This window comes from Bicyclus anynana, chromosome 1, assembly GCF_947172395.1.
Source record: "Bicyclus anynana chromosome 1, ilBicAnyn1.1, whole genome shotgun sequence".
NCBI lineage: Eukaryota > Metazoa > Arthropoda > Insecta > Lepidoptera > Nymphalidae > Bicyclus > Bicyclus anynana.
The window spans coordinates 17,266,473-17,289,583 of NC_069083.1; the positions used below are offsets into that span (position 1 = coordinate 17,266,473).

General features: G+C 35.8%; 3 protein-coding genes across 4 annotated transcripts in view; 1 reads left to right on the forward strand and 2 right to left on the reverse strand.

Moving 5' to 3' along the window:
* Nucleotides 1-23,111, forward strand: part of LOC112054493 (calaxin) — a 292,161-nt gene that overhangs the window by 22,892 nt on the left and 246,158 nt on the right. The window lies entirely within an intron of this gene.
* Nucleotides 345-13,581, reverse strand: LOC112050125 (peptidyl-alpha-hydroxyglycine alpha-amidating lyase 1). 2 transcript variants are annotated; one of them, XM_052891275.1, is made up of 8 exons: nucleotides 12,983-13,579; nucleotides 11,893-11,974; nucleotides 10,718-10,961; nucleotides 9,139-9,267; nucleotides 7,252-7,415; nucleotides 6,693-6,890; nucleotides 5,153-5,422; nucleotides 345-4,590 (listed from the first exon to the last, which is right to left on the reverse strand). In XM_052891275.1, exons 1-8 carry the CDS (start codon nucleotides 13,070-13,072, stop codon nucleotides 4,391-4,393), a joined length of 1,377 nt encoding a protein of 458 aa, XP_052747235.1. In that variant the 5' UTR covers nucleotides 13,073-13,579; the 3' UTR covers nucleotides 345-4,390. The 2 variants fall into 2 exon arrangements, with proteins under 2 accessions (XP_052747235.1, XP_052747240.1); XM_052891280.1 differs by having other exon boundaries at nucleotides 4,455-4,590; nucleotides 5,145-5,422; nucleotides 12,983-13,581.
* Nucleotides 15,458-21,555, reverse strand: LOC112050131 (uncharacterized). Its single transcript, XM_024088293.2, has 6 exons — nucleotides 21,367-21,555; nucleotides 19,862-21,281; nucleotides 18,969-19,035; nucleotides 18,395-18,518; nucleotides 18,021-18,158; nucleotides 15,458-17,346 (listed from the first exon to the last, which is right to left on the reverse strand). The coding sequence occupies exons 1-6, from the start codon at nucleotides 21,373-21,375 to the stop codon at nucleotides 15,652-15,654; spliced, it is 3,453 nt and encodes a 1,150-aa protein (XP_023944061.2). The 5' UTR covers nucleotides 21,376-21,555; the 3' UTR covers nucleotides 15,458-15,651.

Consider the following 23,111-nt stretch of genomic DNA (forward strand, 5'->3'; position numbering starts at 1 on the left):
TATACACGTAGATATATCTTACTATTTTGTACATATTTAACTATTTTCTTTCTTTTCCTAAGTTATTCGTGGATTTTATTTCCATTTTCTCTATTACTTTTGTACACCCTAATCCTATATCTTTATAATTTTTTTCATTAGTTTCTTCATTAGGTTGCCTGGAATAGATAGCTAACAAGCAGTTAGCGATATGGTCGCCTTTTGTGCACTCTTTTTAAATAAAATTAAAATAAAGAATTCTTGTCACAAATAATACAAGAGCACAAATAATAAAAAATAATCAATATAAAGTGATCAATAAAAGCGTGTAAAGTTAAAGGTGCAAATAAATAAAAACAACAAAAGCTGCTCGAATAAATATATTTCAACCTTAATAAATAGGAATCTTGAACATTTAGAGATAATTTAATAGTAATAGTATAGCTTAACAGGTACAAGAAAAACTAAAAACAAGTAAGTACAGTGTCAATAAAAATGAAACAACTAAAATCAAGGTGTCCTTGTTACAAGAGCATTGTGAACAGAATAGCTTAAAAAGTGACACTAATAGACATCAGATGGGTTATGCTGTATTTTTTTACGTTTAGCAACACGCAATTTGCTAAGACAGGCGATCGCGATTGTCAACATACGAACGGAACGGACTTATTAACTGCTCGATCTATAATCGGCACTACTAAGCAGTGATATTTGTCATAAAATCTAAGTTCAATAACAATGTTGCCAAACCAAGCAACAACAAAACAGCAACAACAGCCAGTTTGGCTGTAAATTATAGAGTCTGCATAATGAAAGTAGAGACTGAAATCACCCGCCAAATTTAAAAAAACATTTTAACAAATTAAATACATGCGTTTTCATAATTTGTTTAAATTATTTTTTTGTTTGTAAATACTTTACTACCTATAAATAAGTATTAAACTCAGATATTTTTACTCCGATTACAGTTATTTTTACTCCGATTACAGACTCCGTTTTTTTTAATTTGGCGGGCGATTGCAGTCTCTACTTTCATAAGCAAAACTCTACTTGCGATAGTTTTAAAGTCAAAAATCTTACAGCATAAGCCCATCGTATGAGAGATTATTTTAACTCGGCACATCACACACTGTGCTAGTGTGGTAAGTCTATTAATATAATACAAAGTGTGTGTTACTTAATATACTTTACTATGGCAACGAAATATGAAGTGGAATGGCGTGGTATGCCTGTAACATACTAAACAGCATGGAATGGAATATAATAATAATAATAATAATAGCCTTTTATTCAGATTATTAATTTTTTACAAACTAAAAACATAAACGAAAGATTTATAAGTGTAGTAGCTGTTTCTTGGTTATTTTTTGGAAATCTGTTTGCCAATCGGCAAAGGCCTCCTCCAACCTCTTCCATGTTCCAATGGAATATAAACGGCACTTAAATGGCGCGTTATCAACTGGGTCGTCGGTCTACCAATCAATTATTTATCTATATATTGGTATTCATTGAAATTTATGGCATCACAACTTAGTTGATAACGAACAATTAAACGGTTTTAAAACATAGCCATGAACAGATCACATCACAGAACAGAGACAAAAATATAATTTAATATTTCATAATAATTATGCAATAAAATATAACTAATAAATATTTATTCTACAGATTAAAATAAAAATATTGTGAAAAATCAAAATATACAAACAAATAAATGGAGAAACAACAATTAATAACAAACTTAAATAAAATCCTAACTCATAAATTATTATTTAATTAAATTTTGAATAAAAACAGATCATAAGTTTTCAGTCCTTTGATGAACATTGATTTTGGAATTGTACATATTATATGTTATGGAATGCTTCATTATAATTTGTAATTCATATTTATTTACGAAAAATAAACCACAGATCTGTTAGATACTCGTAGTATATCTAGACATGCTGTCTCTAATATAAAAAAATACTTTATTCCTATATTTATCTAACAAAAATATTATCCCAGCTATATAACACGAATCAACCAATATCCACATGTCTTAACCACCAAATATGGGGCCTTAAAGAGATGGGATATGAGGCATATACCCACCACACTTCTTCAGAGCGGGTTGGTGGGCGATACGAATGTTATACGAATCAATATGCACAGATATTTATAAAATTACTTGCATGAGTATTCTTTACTCGAGCGAATTATTAAAAATGGTTCTTTTAGGCAACACTTTTTGTATCAAAGTTATTTTTTAGGGATTATTGTGTATTATATACTTGACTGCAAGTAAATAAATTTGTTGACTAAATAATGTAATTTAGGTAAATATATTACCAACAAAAATCAACCGGATTTTGTTACATACTGTATATCTACTTATTATTTATTTATATTTTACTCTATATTTTCAAAGTTAATTTTTATTAAATAGTGTGTATTGACTTGTGTGAGTGTGTATACTTGACTGCAACTAATCACATTTGTAAACTTAATAATGTAATTTAGGTAAATACCAGTTTTGTTACATACTGTACACCTAATTTTTATTTATTTCCTTACTCTATATTTGTACACCACATATAAATTAAAGAGAAACAGTTTATGTATGTAATTGTTAATGAAGCCACTGACTTCAATCTTGTATCGCAAAATTATAACTACACATTAATGATAAAACTTCATTAGATATTTTTGAATAAAATACTTCAGTTGTAATATTTTGAGATGTTATTAACAATATTACCAATGGTTTGTCAAATTTTAATTTTTTTTTAATTTTCATAAGTAGACACAAAAGTTTGATCTTAATAAGTGACACTTAATAAGCACAATAGTGAAATAGAAAAATCGTTAAAGGGCGCGTTTCCACTATGTCGTGACGACAGATCCAAAAGTCGTGCACGGCTTAACTGCCATACGACACGCCTTTTGTTAGTGAAGAGAGATTCATAACACCGTGACGAATAATAATACTAGTGCGACTATCTGTCTCTGCCATTGTTTTTACTTATTCTGTCTTTCTTAACAAATAGTAAATAGCATACTGTATTTTTTAATTCAATGACAAGTTAGTTACTTGATGTTAAATAACGATGCAGTCTAATATGGAAGCAGGCTTACTTGGAAGAGGTATAAATTTATACTTTCCATATCTCTGACGTATATTTGGATCAAACAAACATTACGCCTCTACTTTTTTGGGGATCAGATCATATTGTAGAGACTATTATGCTCAAACACTAAAGCGATTGCATTAAACTTATAAAATGTTGCTAACCAAACAGTTGTTATAACGAGAATAGCAAGATACGACAGTCGTCTAACAGTAATAAAAATCGTTTCGACAAAGTGTGAACGCGGCTTAAAACCCAAGCACCGTTTATCTATTTCAGTATTACACGCTATAGCTTGGCAAGTTCGTTGGTGACATTCGTCATAGTCTAAAATCAGGCATTAGAAATATAAACCCTCATCTGTTATTCATTAGTTATTGGTCCAATGAAATAAATGATAGATAATGTTCACAGTGACACATTGCGAATAGATTGCAGAGTTAAATTGCGACCAAACATATGTTTCATAGAAGAAAAACTAGAAAACCATAAACTAGATCAAAGGCAACCTAATAATAATAAATAACATTACTTAACTGTTTATATCTGGCAACACCACAGTTGCAGTATGGCAGGCAACATTATTTTTTCAATACTTTAGGGTATATTCTATCAAAGTGTTTTTCAGATAGCATGGCTACAGTGACAGTCGCCTGCATGTACTATTATCGTGAATCGCGTCAAACTCTCAAGAGTGAAATGAACTGTCACCTGCACCATCCTACGCAAAACTGTAACTAGGGTATGTAGTGTTTAATTAACCAATGAGAGAAAGAGATTAAGTAAATAAAAAAAATAATCATTTAATACTAATCGGCCGCATTTTAACTAGGTAACACATGTGTAATGTGTCAATTTTTTTTTATTTTTATTTTATTCTTTACAAGTTAGCCCTTGACTACAATTTCACCTGATGGTAAGTGATGATGCAGTCTAAGATGGAAGCGGACTAACTTGTTAGGAGGAGGATGAAAATCCACACCCCTTTTCGGTTTCTACACGACATCGTACCGGAACGCTAAATCGCTTGGCGGTACGTCTTTGTCGGTAGGGTGGTAACTAGCCACGGCCGAAGCCTCCCACCAGCCAGACCAGACCAATCAAGAAAATCTCAATTGGCCCAGCCGGGGATCGAACCCAGGCCCTCCGTTTTGTAAATCCACCGCGCATACCACTGCGTCACGGAGGCCGTCAATGTGAATATTTTCTATCATTAATTTTTATCCCAATCAATTAACAGATGAGGGTGTATATTTCTTACACCGGATCTCGTACTACAAGCTATAGCTCTCATGGCGCGGTTAGTGTAAGAGGGGCTCCCCGCGGCGGGCCTTACCCGTGTTCCGTGCGCGGCAGAGCGCCACCAGCAGCGTGGCGCCGGCCGCCGCCAAGGCCCCGCCCAGGGCTCCGCCCCACGCACCCCACGCACCGCTGGAGCCGCCGCTCGCCCCCGACACACCCACCCCCTCGCCCGGACCGTTCAGTATCAGCCCGCGAGCCTCTGTAAAATGATATAATTATATTATATTATATAATTAGAGGACGCCCGCGACTTCGTCCGCGTGGAATTCAGTTTTTCACAATTCCCGCAGGAACCATGGATTTTTCCGGGATGAAAAGTAACCTATGTGTTAATCCAGAGTAAATCTATTTCTATTCCAAATTTCAGCCAAATCGCTTCAGTAGCCGCAGCGTAAAAGAGGAACAAACATACTTACACACAAACTTTCGCCTTTATAATATTAGTGTGATATTATAATTAATACCTTACTACGTAGTGTAGTCGCGTTGCTCTTTTACAAAAATTAAAGCTATTTTACAATCATTTCAAATAATCACAATACTTTTTGGTTTTGATAACAATTTGCAATCAAATAACTTTTGTCAGTAGCGCTAACATACAATACAAGAAATCAGACGCACGAGGTCAATTGACCTCGTACCGCACGAGCGAACGAGGTCAATTGACCTCGTGCGTCTGAACGAACGTTTTAAGGCTAATAATGGTAACAATAGTGTGACAAACAAAACAAAAAAAAAAAGTGTCATACAAACCTACTTACCAACAGTGGCCGTGGGTTTTGCATGCGTGACATTTACGCCCGGCTCCTTGGTGCCGTTCCTGGAGTCCGCGAACTTGTAGACGCGGTGCGGGTCGAGCTCGGCCACGTAGATGCTGCCGCCGTCGGGCGACACGGCCACGTCGTGCGGGCTGCTGAACCCGCCCGCCGCCGCGAACGTGTCCACCAGCCGCCCGCTCGCGTAGTCTATGACGTAGCCGCGCGACGGCACCGCGCTCAGCCGGGGGCCGTTCACTATGTACAGACGACCACCTGGGAATATAATAATAGTAGATTGTTATACAAGGGGCTAAAAAGACCCTTTATATACGAGGTATTTTTAGGCCTAAATAGAAACCGAGATTATAATGGGTTTATCCCCACGTGTTACACTCTGCTTTTCACTAAGATTGCGAGAAAATAAAATAGTTTAGTACAATATTCAATGATTTATTTTAATTGAAAATTAAATGTACAAAGTCTACAATTTTGGATATTAAGGGAGATGCTTTTAATAATAATCCGGTAACATAATTTCCGACTACTGTGAAGATGAGGTACGTGAGGTAAACGTGGGAGATAATAGTTTAAAAAACTCCTTTCGTAAGTGAATCCATTCGTTATTGTTTTCTTTACTTATTATATTTTTCGTAGGTATTCGTAGGTATCGTAGGTAAGTATTTAAGTAAATGCGTCTCGACTTTGATGGTAACAGAATGAAAATTTCATCCATCTCCAAATTAGGATCACCATTCTCACTAGATAAAGACAACAATGACAATTATTGTTGAAAAATATGTCAGTTACGGTCACAAATTTACAATGAATTTCTGAAAAAAATCAAGTTGTATTATTTACGCCAATTGTTTTTTAAATTCTCGCTTTTTAATTTATTTATTTTTTTCACATGAGAAAAAGGCAAAGGTATTACCGTACAGGATGTCCCGTGTCTTCAAATCTCGCTCTATTCGCAACTCAATAAAAATTAAATAAAAAAATGAACGCATTCCACAGACAAGAACGCTGCATTTCATTCCAATTTAAAGTTTTTTATTTATTTTTCAAAACAATCAAGGCCTTATCTATAATGATTCTATTTTCGTATAAAACCTCATTCGTTTTATAGTAGGCTAGTACTTGACTAGTACTCGTAACAGACAAAAATAAAAAAAGAAACAAAATTACTTTAGCCCCTAGAGGCTGAAATGCTTGTTTAGCCCCGCTGTGGAGTGGTAATATGACAGTGTTTTTGAGCGAGAATAGTGAAAATGTAGTTTTTACATAAAACTGACTAAACAGTGGACTCTTTAGTAATCAAAATCAAAATGCTACTTTATCAGCTAGTGTGGAGAGTGGTTCTCGAAGTGTTTTCTTTGCTGTGATTCATGAAGGTCGTTATTTTTGAATCACACGAGCGTATTACCGTCTACAGGCGCGTAGGCGACGCTGTAGAGCTTGGGCCCGACAAGCCAGCTGCGGAAGGCGCCGCTGAAGGCGCCCGAGTCGGCGCGGAAGCAGGCCACGCGCCGCACGAGCGTATTACCGTCTACAGGCGCGTAGGCGACGCTGTAGAGCTTGGGCCCGACGAGCCAGCTGCGGAAGGCGCCGCTGAAGGCGCCCGAGTCGGCGCGGAAGCAGGCCACGCGGCCGCGCTCGCGGTCGGCCACGCACAGCTCGCCGCGGTCCTCCGCCAGCGCCAGCGCGTGCGGCACGTTCAGCACGAACGCGCTGTCGCCGAACCCTGATAGACGAAAAAGTTATAATGACCCAACACAGTTATGGACTTCGCAATGGTAAAGTGAAGCGACGTGTTAAAAATCATTTCCTAAGTTGAGGTCAATTGATGAATTCTTTGATGATAAAGGTGCTTGGAGACCAGCTTCCACCTTCTCACATGAAGTAAAAGTAAAAGAAATTGTAATTATTTGCACAACAATTGCAAACGATTTTTTAAAACAGCAACTGTTGCGATTCGGCTGGCTCCTATCCGCAGAACCTTCCGAAACTTGACGTTTCAAAATTGCTTGTAAATTAAGCCTACTAGAAATAAATAAATTTTAATTTAGATAATAAAATGTTTTATTTTGATCTGATGTACTGACTGCCACTACTGCGCTTGCCCCACTGCAGTATCTTGGAGCCGTCGCGCGCGAACTTGACGACGCGCGCGTTGCAGTAGCCGTCCGCCACGAAGAAGTCGCCGGACGCCAGCACAGCCACCGCGCTCGGCTTGCAGAAGTGGTAGTCGTCGTCGCGCGGCACGAACCTGCCGTCATCATCACCATCATCATCATCATCCACAGAGTAACCAGAATGAGTCTTAAAGGCGGAAAATCTTCTTTACATTTGACTGACGTGTCGTGTTGTGTCGCATCAGAACAGAATCGGTTTCATACATTTTGTATGCGACGCATTAGGACGTAAAGCTGACCCTATTTAAGGCATACTGTCAAACATTTTACACATGCAGCTTGTGGGTGACATATACGCAAAGGGCCTATAGCGACCTGCGAGTCCAATACAATAATGGGTTTAGGACACTGATGGGGCTGCCGCGTTACTGCAGTGCATCACTGATGTTTGCTGAAGCGCATACAGATGACTTTTATGCTATAATGCGAAAAAGAGCAGCATCAGTTATGCACAGAATGCGCGAGAGCTCCAACAGCATATTAAAAACGCTGGTGGAAAATTGTGTAAATCCATTTATGAAGCACTGGGTGCACTTGCATATGCACTCACGGTGCTTCATAAATGGTAGATACTGTCATTACTAACACACTAACATATTTTAATTTAGTTTTTAAGTACCTATAACTACTAATATTACTAACAATAGGATATTAAAATTTAATGAATTGAATGTAATTTATGGATTTTATTATCTGAAATAAAGATTATTATTATTATTATTAGACGCCATCACGACATGTCACAACAGGCTACTTGCATGGACAAATAAAACAGTCTCGAGGCGCCAGCATCAATGGGGATGATGACTAGGTTCGAATATATTGATTTTTATGATACATTCGGGTAAATAGGGTCAATGTTAACTAATTTATACATAAAAAGCAAACATTGTCAGGATATTTGCAAAATAAATGAGATTATAAAATTTCAAAATCTATTAAAAATATTTTATCGTAATTAGATGAAAATTCATACAGTTTTAGCTTCCTTACATAAAATGTGTCATTTTTTAATATATGAACTATAAGCATAAATGCACAAATAACAAAGATATTAGTAATTTTGTTTGAACGCGCATACAAATCTAACGATCACTACATTGCCTATGACGTCATTAGTTCGAGCCATTTTGTATGGGGCGTTTTTCAGGGATCCGCGGCAGCGCCGCAAATCTGACTCTTTAAATCCCTGTAGCTCCGAAAGTAATGATCGCAGATACCCTGTTCCTTTTACAAAATTGCTTTACTATTAGTATACTCTTAACTTATATACAATTTAAAAAACTGTCATCATCCCTATTGGCTCCCTGCAACCCGCTTGATGTCCTCGGTCCACCTAGTGGAGGGTCGACCAACACTGCGCTTTCCGGTGCTGGGTCGCCATATTGGTCGTTAAAATAAAACTCTTTAGCGACGCCTCATTTTTTCTTTGAAGTTAGTTGGTGTGTTTTAGTTCTGGCACGAAATGCGATATAGCAATGATGTCTAGCATGTCAAGACAGTGCCCATCCACTCTTGCCTTGAAACACTGACTCATGAAGGACATTTCACACATGAGTAGTTCCAATAAGAAACATTTGGTAAGGGTTTCCTGGATGACATCTACGTAGGGATGCCACTATTTACACTTACAGCGTCTTTCTATTCTGTGGTAGAAGAGATAAGCAGGAACGAAATTGTGGAATTCCTGAGCACATCTAAAGTACATCCACCGCAACATTATTTTTGTACTGGTAGATTAACGATACGACGAGAAACCATATTATGATTTTTTGCCACTAGTGTGAAAAGACTCACTTTTCCCCCAACACGAGCGCCGGCTGAGTCCGGGACTGCGGCGTGAACTTGAACACCTGGTGCAGCGCCACGTCCGTCACCCACACGTTGCCTTCCCGGTCCGCCGTGATGCCGTGCGGCATGTAGAAACTGAAACATTTCTCCATAGTTATATTATATTACCCAATCTATACAGTTCTATTTGTTAAGTTTAGCATATATTTAATCGGGATCATGGATGGTTTCTGCCCACAGCGTGGAAACCGCTATTTCTTTCATTGTCACATACAACAAACTTGGAACAAGATAGCGTTAGTTCGGTATGCTTACAAGAAGACGAGTCTAATGAAGATGACATTAATGAACCGTCGGAGAGTGTAACGGAACCTTCACTCCCCACCACTCAACCCCTCTCCCCGCGCGCAATGCGTTCAGCAGCGCGTCGCGCAGCCGCTTCGCAGTTTGGATCGTGCCGCGATGCAAGAACCAGCTCATGACTAAGGGTATGGGTTCGAAACTAGTCGGGCATACTCCGACCTAATATCACGTGAGTTTTAGCCCGTGTTTCATAATCAATTAATATGAATAACACTCACGATAGTTTAAATTCTAAAATTAGCATATTAATGTTATGAATAGATCTTAGGATCTGTTTCAGGCTGTAAAAAAAGGCAAAAATATTTGCCAACCTAGAAACACTTTAAGACCATGAAAAAATCAAAATACATTACTCAGAGTAACAATACCAAGTAACAAGTCTGTGATAATTAAATGTATAGACAGTAGGCACCTATTGAAAATCTCAGGAAATTCCCTATATCACAACAAAAACATTGACTATCGTGATTTTGTTGTTTATTGAATCACTATTTATGCAACTTGTTCACACTGTTAGATACTTATTGACTGCTGCTACACTAAAATAAAATCAAGTTCTATTTCCACAATTTGTATAGTGCATAGTGCATATTGGTGGCAGAACCTTTACAAATAGTCAATAGTCTACTCGAAATAAATGAATTTTGAATTTAATTTTTGAATTTTAAATTATGATGTTAAATTATACATACACCCAGGTTGTTCACATTCCTGTTGGAATACAAATGAAACATAGCCTATGACACTCGCAACTCAATGTGTCTTTCTATAGGTAAAAGAATTTGCAAAATACCTTTTTATAATAATAGTATAGAAGTAAAGATAATTTAGGGTTCCACTTATCAGTGCAAGCAACCACAATGACTGGAATTTAAGTTAGAAAGATTAAGAAAAAACTATTTTGATGAATATCATGAAAAATAATTTATAAATACTAATCAAACGCTGTGAGTGTATATGACCTCTGCCTCAGATCTCCGGAGGGTGTAGATTCGAATCTGGTCCAGGGCATGTACCTCCAACTTTCAGGTGAAGGAAACCTGCATACCTGAGAATTTTCTTAATTTTCTGTGTATGAAGTCTGCCAATCCACATTGGGCCAGCATAGTGGACTATAGGCCTAACACCTCTAATTCTGAGAGGAGACTCGAGCTCAGCAGTGAGCTAAATATGGGTTAACAATGAGGATGATGATGAATCAAATTAATATATCACAACTTACAGGTTCTGTCCCCATGAGTCAACCAATTCCCCAGTCTCATTGAACACCAGTATAGTTGGCTGCGGTATTGGCGGGTCCCCTATGAACTGGTATATGTTCCGCATGGAGAATGTGGTGGCATCCCATGTGTTGGATCCTCGGTGGAAGACCAGCGTGTGACCAGAGTTGTCTATGGCCACTCCGGACACTTGCCCAAGCTTGATGGTTGTGTTCGGCCAATTAGGTACATATTGAGGAGAATCATCTGTAAAGGAATTTGATAAATTACCCGTTTTTATTTTTGCATTTATGTTTTTGACTAGTAGACGCCGCGCGGTTCCACCCGCGTGGTGTCCGTTCCCATAGGAATATGGGGACAAAATATAGTCTATAACCTTCCTTGATAAATGGGCTATCTAAGACTAAAGTATTTTTTCAAATTGGACCGGTTCCTGAGATTAGTGGGTTCAAACAAACAAACCCTTCAGCTTTATAATATTAGTATAGATTATCATAAACATCAGCTTTTTTCTTAACCCACACAGGGCCAGACGTCTTTTAAGGAAGCAGACTTTTTATTTTTTATTATTTAAAAGTTAGATTTGATAATGCCAGCTTCCATACAAAACAGTTTTGCTTTCTCATACACATTAATAGAGATTCAGAAGACTAATCCCTTGTGATCAGTGTTTGCAATAAAAAGCCTTCTATGTGTGAGGGAACCTACAGGCATTTATAGCTAGTTTATGATAATAAAGCCTGAGGAATTCAGTTTTTTTTTTATTTTTTTATTCTTTACAAGTAAGCCCTTGACTACAATCTCACCTGATGGTAAGTGATGATGCAGTCTAAGATGGAAGCGGGCTAACTTGTTAGGAGGAGGATGAAAATCCACACCCCTTTCGGTTTCTACACGGCATTGTAACGGAACGCTAAATCGCTTGGTGGTACGTCTTTGCCGGTAGGGTGGTAACTAGCCACGGCCAAAGCCTCCCACCAGCCCATCAGTTTTTTACGAATCCCGCGGGAACCATGACCTTTTCCACAATGAAAAGTAGCCTATGTCTTAATTCAGAGTACAATTTATTTCAGCCAAATCACTTCAGTAGCCGCAGCACAGAGGAGGAACGAACATACACACACACACACTTACATGCAAACTTTTGCCTTTATAATATTAGTGTGACAATAGCAACCTGTGTCCAGTTTCTCCAAAGCAGCATTAATTCTTGCTTCTTCTTGATTGTAGTAGTTGCCAGGATAATATTCTTCTGGATACTGTGTGAAACAAAACGTGATTTGGATTTGGACTTGATAAAAAAAAACAAAAAGTTGTTTTAACAAAAATAAATTTAAAATAACTTAAAATTGAGACTTTTTTCTAAAATCCTATGTAAATAAAAATGGATCTTCAAAATGTATGTGACCACACAACTTTCGAACCACTGCACCAATTTGGATGATTCTTCTTTTTTATGTATTTGTTATTGATAAGACCATAAAAAAATTAAAAACAATATTTTTCTATACTCTCATACAAACTATTCATAATAATACTTTAAAAAGGAGTAGAGTTAGGGTAGGGTAGGGGTAAATTAGAGGTAGGGTAGAAGTGTACATTGGTCTATGCGAAGGTTGCCTGGGTCCCTAGTAGTAAATATATTAGTTAATAATATATATTACTGTTATTATAAATAACAATAAGCCTCAATAGCTGGACTATTGTAATATTCAATCCTAACATAGTCTATACAACTAATTGAAAAGAAAAAAGAACATAGCATATTCAATTATGAATTCATTTGATATTTGGATTTCACTTTAACCTAATAAATTCAAAGAATTTTTGTCCCGCAATGTGAGAAAAAGTTCTTTTTCATCTCCATCTAAGCAAAAACCCTGTTAAAAATCATTAGACAATAGTCCAACATATATAAATCAAAATATCAGATACTAGCAGAAGCCCGGCAGTTTTACCCACAGTTTCTGTTCCTGTGGGAATATTGGATTCAATTAATTGTAGAATTTTAATAGTGGAAGATTATTGTTCAGTCAATTGGTTTTAGAACCTATTCAAAATTCAAAGAAACAAAATCTTTCGTCTTTATTATTCGTATATTTAGGTAATTTAAATACAATTTATACTAACTATAACTAATTATTAAATAAGTACTCATTTATCTAGTATTTCATAAAAAAACATGAGTTGAGTAGTCTTGAATATTCGCTCATAGCTGTCTATGAGCGAATATTCAATACTTCTCTACATATAGCAATAGAACTTACCCTTCTAGCTGAAACACACGAGAAAAACAAATACAACACAAATAACTGAAACATTTTTTTATCGTAACTGATATTATTATAAAAAATCATTTTTATCGCAACTTGTCTTCAACTACACAAATCTTTAAATACAGTCGTAATTGTTAATTTATGTTCTAATCTAAAACATAAAGTTAACCCAAATGTTAAAATTAAAATTATTTGGATAAAATAAAATAATCAATTTCTATGACATTTGTTATCACAGCCAGCCAGCAACACGTAGTGTTGCCAACTTTATTTTTACAAATCCACTGGTACATAGGGTAGTTGACTAATATAAACAATATTAATTTCGTATAGTATATGAAATAAGAGTCCGAAATATATCGATATCAATGAATAAAACTTAAGGTTAATAATTAAGTTTAAACTTAATTTATAAAGCATGTATTTTTCAAATTTTCTAAACGTCAAAAACGCTGTCGTCCATTTATGACGTCACAATGTTACTTGATGTACTAACGACAAACTAATTATTAACTAATATTTTTGTCAAAAAAGTCGCTTTGTTTCGTAAAGGATTAGTTAACGTGACGTCATATAACCTGTTGATATATAGATCATCATGGCCGACAGCGTTATGGCTCGTATTGACAAATGAATATTTTATATACCAGACATTAAAATAATACCCATAACTAACTATTACTTCAAAATGAAAAAGACAGTTAAATGTAACTTGTATTTTAATTTTGTAAAGTATTAAAAACTGAAAGTTCTGAGAAAAAATCATCGGCTTCTTAAACAATTTCTGTTTTCGCCGAATTTTCTTTAGTTCATATTTTTGTTCTTTTTTTTGGTACTCCATGTTAAGTAGTTATTGCAGAATTTTTACACAGCACGAACTGTGATGAAAATATTTTTACTTTATTTAACAAAAACATTCTAGTTATTCCCTGAAAATCATGCTTGTGCATCATTTCATACCTAACCACAAGTGGCGTAGCGTGCCTTGGACCACATTTATTGGTATCATAATTAGTTGGGGGGCCCAACTAATTATGATACGGGTAAAGATTGCTTACAAAAGAAACAAAAGTGCTCGTTTAAAATAAATATGACAACGACTTAACCTATGAAGGATGTTTCCAACTTTTGGGCGTACGCAATTAAGTGATATTGTGGATTAAATTTTACTAATTTTTGGTTTTACACGTAAGGGGCCCCTGTTGCCTCAGGCCCGTAACATTGATACGGCAGATACGGTGGTAGCTACGCCCTGCTTACCACTAACTGAAGAAAACTTGACCACTAAAAATCAGTTATATCTTAGTCCGCTAAAAGGTACGTCGGAACAACCAGATCTAATAGAAATTCAACTTAGTTGGCAACACTATAGATGTCAAAGAAGGCAGTCAGACATAGACACCAAAGATCACTTCATTTGTGGTCTGTGACTTAGACCACAAACTAATATTCTTTTAACTGGTTGTTCGGCTCTGACTTCTAGTTCTTTTGAGCCCGCAGGCTTAGACCGTTTAAAAAAACGTGTATTATATATGGACTAGCGGACGGCCGCGACTTCGTCCGCGTAAAAATGATGTCAACTTTCAACCCCTATTTCACATCCTTCTATTTATATTTTTGAAGCTTTATAACGTATAGATAGTAAATAGTCCACTAATCATTTTACATTAACAAATGTACCTAGAAAAATGAAGGACTTTCCATACAAACTTTCTACCCCTATTTCACCCGTTTCTGATTTTTTTTCGTAATAATCTTCGTATTATGGTCTCGAAAAAACTTGGCACAGTTTTATTTAAATTCATTTAGTGGTTTCAGCGTGATACCCGGTCAAAAAAAGGCAGACAGACAGACAAAAAATAACAAGAAAGTATTTTAGGCTTCAATTCAGTGCCCAACCAACAATATTTTTCAAAATATTATGATATTCAATAGCGGACCCGGTCAAGGTTTTCTTTTATTTATGTGCACTTCTTCCCTACCCTACCTTACCCCACCCGTGCCCTACTCTACCCTATACCTTCCCTACCTTACCCTTAGCAAAATCGATCCAGCCCTTTGAGCGTGGTGGGGTGACCAAGGGAAATAGAGACTTCTATGCTAATATTATAAAGAGGTAAAGTTTTTGTGGTTGTAGGAGGTAATCTCTGGATCTCCTGGACCGATTTGAAAAATTCTTTTACCAAAAGCTACGTTATTTGCGAGTGTCATAGGCTATGTTTGATCCCCATATTCACACGCGAACGGGAACTACGTAATTGAAAGCGCGGGGCGTCATATCTACCACGTGCCTGCAGCGCTTGACATCCGATAAAACTGATCGTGTGTTGGTCGCGATGCTCGTGACGTGCAGATCGCGTCCAACATACAATCAGTTTTATATCGGATCGGCCTTAAAGGTGGTGGGTGGTTAGCATTAGTTACTGTCGTGTCGCTTAAGGTGTATAGTATTTGAAATTAAAAGACTTTAATGCACTTTACACTAAGAAGTTTATTTTCATTTGCACCTTCAAAGTGCGCTTACACCTAATAAGAAAAAATCGCCATAACATAAATAAAATCCATCTCAAGATGGGCAGAAACATGCTGGCGACTTCTTCTAAATAAGGCGAACATATATCGCGTGTAGGAAAGACGATGTTCGTCTTCCTAAATTCATTTTATATATTAGACAAGAAAAGCTGAGCTTGTTCTTGAACTTTTTTCATCTTTTTTAATTGTTTTTTACTCGTAGGACTTGCTTTCTCAATAGACGCTATTTGCAAGTGGAGTTTATGAATAAGTTCCGTTTTTCTCTTCTTCTGAACCATGTCCATTGGTTTCGTACGCAACAACTTTTTATGATAAAACTGAAGTTGTTTCTTTGCTTTTGCCATAACAGGTGTCATAACAGATGATTCGTTTTGACCATTATCATTATTAGTATTGTTTACATTTTGTTGTAGTTGAATGTTCATTTTAATCTTTTGATTATACTTGAGTTTCTTAAAAATCTTATTATTTTGCCTCTTTTTCATGGTTTCAGTTCTTTTTCGACTGTAAAACATATTGAGTAGGTCGACGTAATTATCTCTGGGATAAGCAGTAAATATGCAGTTGTAATGTTCACCAATTTCCTCACGCATTGTTATTGGTATTTGTTTTTGCCTGAAATTAATAAGTTTCTCTCGAAGTACGTGCAAAGCAGTTAAATGTCTCGAACCATCTGCAAGACCTGCTTGCCCAAGTAGTAGCATGTTCAATTTCTTCAGCATGACATTAATATTACTTTTATTATTTGACAGTTGTTGAGGGCTTATCACCTTTTGCTTTAAGAGTTGTTGGTGTCGATTTTGCAAATACACTAGCTCTTTGTAAAGAGCATTGGGGTCACCCAAATCAGCTTTTAGACTTTCAAAAGCTGTATTGAGTTTTCGCAAAATATTGTTTCTATTTTTTGGTATGTCATTGCACAATGCTGAGCGTTCGTTAACAGATTCCTTTGGAACATCAGTTTCGCTTTCCGACACAGATTTCTGTTTATTTTGCTTTGTAGCGATCCAATCCCTAAGTTCTGCCTGGAAAGCTTCCTGATTCACAAGCGTGCCTTTAATGCTTAGATAATAATTTGCAATATTGTCACTTATGAGAATGACATTGTTCTTTTTGACAGCTTCTTTCAACCAAATAGTACCTTCTTCTGTTTTCACCATCTCTACTATTTCTTTGGGGATGTAAATCCTAGCTGAAGTAACAACATTGCTAGTGTCAGACACCTCATTATCCTGTATGATCTGTCCCCTTTTGTCATGATTTTCTTCAGATACTGAGATAACATCTGGAGCTTTATTAATAATCTCCGAATTTTCTTCAACTGTCTTAGCATTTTTAGGGTTGGGATCAGGCATATCCTTAACCACAAGTGTTTGTTCTTTGTTTTGTTGATTTTTCTTTTGTAAGCCATTATTATTATTAATCGGGCTTTTGGTTTCTTGACGTATCTCAGTGTCAACAGGTGGACCAAGATTCTTTTTCTTATTTACATGTGTATCATGATTTACTGGAGATTTAGATTGCCGTTTGAGGCAGTCATTTCTTGGTGGCAATCCAGAAGAGATGTTAGGATCTTGTGAAACACTTCTATCTGGTTGTCTATTATCTTGATTTAGGTTGTTTTCATTGAAGTTATTATTGCAAATTGGAGGATAAATCGGTCTATATACAGCCACAAAGGGTGAATTGATTGGTAGGCCTGAAAATGGAAGGGATATCCGGCAAGTATGGACGAAATGGCCACGACGACTGCAACCGCTGCAGTAGGATTGAAAATGTTTTTTAAATTGTCGATTCTCCTCCAAAGGTCTGTCCAAGCTGATCTGTAAACAAAGTGACAGAACATATTATCTTTAATTTAAAAATGAATCGCAAAATGCGTTGGTAAGCGCATAACTCAACAACGCCTGGACCAATTTGGCCAATTTTTTTTTAAATGTTCTTTAAAGTTCTAGGATGGTTTTTGCCGCGAGAAAAATTCGAATAATTGCCAGAAAAACCATAAAAATAGCGTTTTTCTTTTTCCCATACAAATGTTTTCTAACTAAAACATAGTCAATTTGAGCTTTTTGTTATTGTTTAAAGTTCATATTAGAAAACGGGGTAGCGGGTTAGGGTATGGTAGGGGTAGGATATGGGGTAGGGTAGGGCAGGGGTAGGGTAGGGTAGTGTAGGGTAGGGATAATCTCAGGAGCTACACTAGTGTAGCTCCTGAGATTAGCGCGTTCTGGTTGATGCTGATTGACTGATGATGAGGAAAAATTCTTTCAGTGTTAGATAGCCTATTTATCGAGGTAGGCTATAGGCTATATTTTATTCCCTTATTCCTGCGGGAACGGGAACCACGCGGGTGAAGGTGCGGGTGGGTCTACTAGTTCATCATAATACCAAAATTCATTTTGATCGGTTCAGCGGTTTAGCCGTGAAAAGTGAAGACAGACATACTTTGGCATTTATAATATTAGTATAGAATATGTAGAAAATAAGAGAAACGTACAGTGTTATGGTAACGTCGCCATAGATCTGGGCAGTGACTTGCTGGATGTCCATTTTGTCCACACTCAATGCAACGTATTTTGGGCCACATGGAGCAGTTTCGACACATTGTCGAGTACACATAGTTTGGTGATCCACACTGCAAATGTTACATATAAATGTATATTAGAGTTAAAACATAAATATGGAAATAATTTTTCTCAACTCTACAGATTTCTAAAAACGTGTTTTGTAATTTGCAAGTATATCTTAAGCCATTTCAATACTACTTGAAGATTCTTCTATCAATATATTAAAAACTGACACTGCATCTTAGAATTATGATTAGGTGTTTGGAGTAAAACGCGAACTAATCATAAAGTCTGAACCACTTACATTTACACAGATTTTCCTAGGACATCGGGGCTCAAAGTGTCCTGTTGACCCACACATAAAACACACAGGTGGTTTCATTCTACACATATCATCACGATGTCCAATACGATTGCAATAACCGCATCTGAAAATTTATTAAAATTTACAACAATTACCTACACACATCTTTTTATGTATGATGATGATGATGAAATTGAAGACATAGACATACATGTCCTGAATACACCACTCCATGCTATTCAAACATATCTAGCATGCTGCTCCTATGTGGTGTCATGGGTGTCATGGAATTTGACGGCCTTGGTTGGTTGGTTGGTTGAAAATTTTGGCGTGGTTCTCGTTCCCGTAGGAATACGATGATAAAATAATTATATCGCTTATAAAGCACTCAGAAATAGATGGTGTAGCTTTCCAACAGTGAAAGAATTTTTCAACTCGGTTCAGTAGTTCCAGAGTCTATTCAAAATATAGACAAATAAACATTCAAATCTTCTTTTATATTTTTCTTTTTACTTCTTTTATAATATTAGTATTGATTATTATTTATATAATTAACAAATATTATAAAACTTACGCAGTTTTCCGTCTCGACATTGATGACATTCTGTCCTTTGGGTCAATAAGCCACAGGTTCTTATCTCCTGAAATAAAAAACAGTAAAAATATTTAATGCAGAACTTACTTGGTTTGTTGACTTATTTTATACCCGCGATTTCGTCAGAAGTGCGGAAGTCAAGAGTCAGGATTGAACGCAGAGTATACACCTATAATAATGTATGTCGCGTGTAGAATCAATCTTTTTGTATTTTTATATTTGAAAATAATTCAAAATGATCTTCAAAATGAAATATTGTAGTTTTGTAAAATTTGTAATGGTTAACAATTCTGTTGTATGTACATATTTTTTGTGTAACTTTAATCAATTATGCAACACAAAAATCATATTTTGGCACACTTTTTATTAATGCTTTACACCTATTTGTTATAGTGTGATATATATCACTCTCGTTAGCACTGGAAGCGTGGCTGGGTCAATTTTGTCCATTTTAGTTTTTCTACAGTAATGTGAAGAGATATAAACTATATATGAAGAGATATATAAAGAAATAATGGAATTAAACACAAAATTGTGCATGTGTGCGCTCAGTTTTGTAGCCTATTATTCTGATCACATTTTGCAGTGATTTTGTAGGGACATAACCAATCTATAGTATAAAATTATCATTGTGGCTAAGTACAACAGTATTTAAAAAAAGGAAAATACATTTTTTCCACAAAATCTTACAAATTAATTGTATAAATTGTAATGAATATTCTTTGGAAAATACATTTTTTTCCACAAAATCTTACAAATTGATAGTGTAAATTGTAATGAATATTTTTTAAATTATCTTGGTGCTTTCTTTGATTGAGGTAGCTTAACCACTGTTATTTGAATATTTCATTGTGTTAATAATAAAAACTTACTTGACATATTTTTCTGTATCTCTCTGTGATTAAAATCTTCACCGCCCCAACTCTCATTGTAAAACTTCTCCATTTCAGCTCTGAGAGTGCTGAGAGAATATCTCTGTCTGTTACAAACTCTATTGTTACCTTTCAAATTATCAAAATCAAGATCTGCATTCAATATGGCAGGGATCTTTGTTGAACCACATGTTTGTATGTCCTGTACCGGTGTATTTTCATCATAAACATCATCTTCTATTAGGCCAGAAACATTTCCCATAACAATATTTTCATTGATAGTTGTGTTAGAAATATCAGGTTCTGTCAAGTCAATGATACTTTTGTTTACGGAATCAGTGTTCTTTTTTGTTGACTTCGGAGTAGTCGTAATAGATGTCTCTTTGTTAATAGTATTGTCATCAACAACATTGACAGTGTTTGACAAATCTTTGACAATTTCCGATGGATTGGAATCAGAATCAGTACTCGGTAAACTTTTATCATTACCTGAAAATGGATTTGCATTCTTGCTGCCTTCGTTAGCAGACTGGTTGCTGTCAGAGTCATAAACATCTGGATTTGGTACACTTATCTCAGTGACACGGTATGATTTTGTTCTCTGCCGCTTATTTTTGGCTTTACTTATTGGTGTTGCAAAGCATTCGTCTACTGATACTGGGGTAGAGTTTACAGGAGTCTGATTAGGAGTTGAAGTGTCTTTATTCCTTTTTTTCTTCCTTTTCCGGGTAGGCGTCTGGCCAAGGAGGTCAGCACCGTGCAAACTGAAGTCAAAGCTTTGGTTATTGGCATGTTTTGAAGATATGTTTAGTGCTATGCAATCACCACGTATGAACTCATCTGAAACAGATGAGACCACAGATGGGACAGGACTAGCGGTCACTTCTCTATTACCACTAGTTTTAGTCTCATGTTTTTCAATAGACTTCTTTTCGGGCGATCCAATGGACACGGGAAGTGTGTCTTCATCTGAACTCTCGATAGTAATGATAGGCTTGGGAGGCAGGGCTACTTCAACAATTTCATCCTCATCGCTCGACTCAAGCTCTACAAAATGTAAGTCTTCATTTTCCAGTATCTCAATGGTTTTTCTTATATTATTTGGTACTGGTTGCTGGAAAATGGATAGGTCAGGAGGCGACGTATTTTCTTCATCGTCTTTTTTATGTTGACTATTGATGACTCCATGTTTAGTGCCAGCAGCTGGCTCTTTAGGAGTGGCTGTTTTTTGATAAGGTGTATTGATCTTTTGATAAGGTGTGTTCTGCTCGCTGTTTTTGTTCCAGTAACGTCGTGAGTTGCTATGTGTTTCAGCGACTGTGTTTGTGTCCTTTTGATCTAAGTTAACTTTTGTCCCAGTATCATCAGCGTAGTGTAATAAAGCAAACATTCGTCTTTCCAAATCATTTTCGCTAGGCTCCTGTAAGTGCAAACGATTGTACCTATCAAACATAGGTGTTGCAAAGTATTGTGACACAACAAAATATGGTAACCTAAACACCTACCTCTTCCATGTTTTCGACGGAAATTTAGATCAAACAGGAGATAATGCGAAATAAACATAATCGAATATTCTTATCAGATTATTAAAAAGCTGCTGCGATCATTGAAAATAAAGAAAATTAGAAGATTTCTATTTATTATGATTTACGGACACGTTTGACACTCCATTTCGAGTCTGAAACTGAACCATAGACAACAACTTACAAATAGAACAATAGAACCATAGAATGTTAAAGATATATATCTTTAACAAAGAACAAAGCAAAAAAGCAGCAACTGTGCACTGCACACGATAATTCGGTTGAAATGTAAAATTCACGAACAAAATTGTCTGTCGATTTTTGAAGGGGACGAGGTAAACTCACACATCGAAAATATTTAGGACCACTAAAAATATTCTATGTCCATTATGTGTCCAAGATGTCCTTATACACACAACTATAAATTTGACTCGCAATACACATACGCGTTATTTTACACAGCCTAACAAACACATCGCATATCTGAGTCTTAGACCATTAATAACTAAATATATAGTATTTTTTTCCTTACATGGCAAAAAAGGTAAACAAAGATCCGTCGTCACGACATTCACATATTTCTCACAAACCGTCCGTTTAAACTAAATCATTTATATACACATCACTTCATTTAACGCGCACACCGCGAATTACATAAAAACTGCTTGTAATTAACTATTATATCACATTTATTTCACTAAAAACGAAATCACAACAAGTTAATCGTTAATCTGTAGAAATAATCTACAGATTAACGAAAATGTTGCGAATTTGACATTTCGTAATGCTAGATTGTCTATGAATTGAAGAGACGGGAAAGATACATGAAATTATAACTTGTCGATAATTATGTACATATTTTTTAATTTTAATATTTGTGTCCTTTGTGGCTTATAAATAAAATAAATGTGTATCTTTATTAACACAGCACCAAAAAATATATTATACTCCATGGAGAAGAAGTAAATCTACATACATGAAAACGTTGGACATAGCAGCGACATTATTTCCGCATACGAATATTTTTTCATAAAGTCAGTGGCAATTTTAAATGGAGATTTTTGATTTTAAAATAGTTGAAGAACCTAATTGAGAAAAAACAAATAATAATTTAAAAAAATGTATACAACCGACTTCAAAATATTAACGTACCCACGAAATTAAAAAAGGGAAAAATAATATCATTATATTTTCTGCCAAGCCAGTGTATTCAATCTATTAATTCAAGGTGTACCCTATCGTAAAGATTTTTGTTTCTCAGACATTATTTTTGTCTGTCATGTGTTTTTCTCAGTAACGACTTAAGTCAACATCAGACGGGCTTGGCAGCGACTTCAAAATGATCAATAAGTAGAAAATATAATAATGTTATCTTTCCCTTTTTAGTTTCGTGGGTACGTTAACATTTTGAAGTCGGTTGTATTTTTTCATAATATTTTTTTTTTTATATTTTTAATATACCTAATAAATAAATCAATCCATATGAAATTCAACCTAAAATCCACCCATCTGAAAGTCGGAATTTTCGGTTAGTTATATTATTGTTAGTCATACACTACTCAGCAATCAGCAATAATATAACAACCAAACAACAAATAAATAACAAGACTAACAATTGCAAACGAAACAAATAAGTAATGATGATATGGAACAAACATTGACACGACCTCACTGTGAGCATGGAAGCGACAATGTGGCACTTTTTGCTCGCAGTAAACTCATCCTAA

Bases quoted from the DNA above. Each gene is read 5' to 3' on its own strand.
- LOC112050125 (XM_052891275.1), bottom strand. From the start codon at position 13,072: ATGATTTTTTATAATAATATCAGTTACGATAAAAAAATGTTTCAGTTA. The intron at 9,268-10,717 runs GTAAGTTGTGAT...GAAATGTTTCAG, and splicing joins GACTCATGGGGACAGAACCT to TTTCTACATGCCGCACGGCA. The intron at 6,891-7,251 runs GTCAGTACATCA...TTCGTCTATCAG, and splicing joins GGGCAAGCGCAGTAGTGGCA to GGTTCGGCGACAGCGCGTTC.
- LOC112050131 (XM_024088293.2), bottom strand. The intron at 18,519-18,968 runs GTAAGTTTTATA...ATAAATTTTCAG, and splicing joins ATGTCGAGACGGAAAACTGC to ATGCGGTTATTGCAATCGTA. The intron at 18,159-18,394 runs GTAAGTGGTTCA...TAACATTTGCAG, and splicing joins CTAGGAAAATCTGTGTAAAT to TGTGGATCACCAAACTATGT.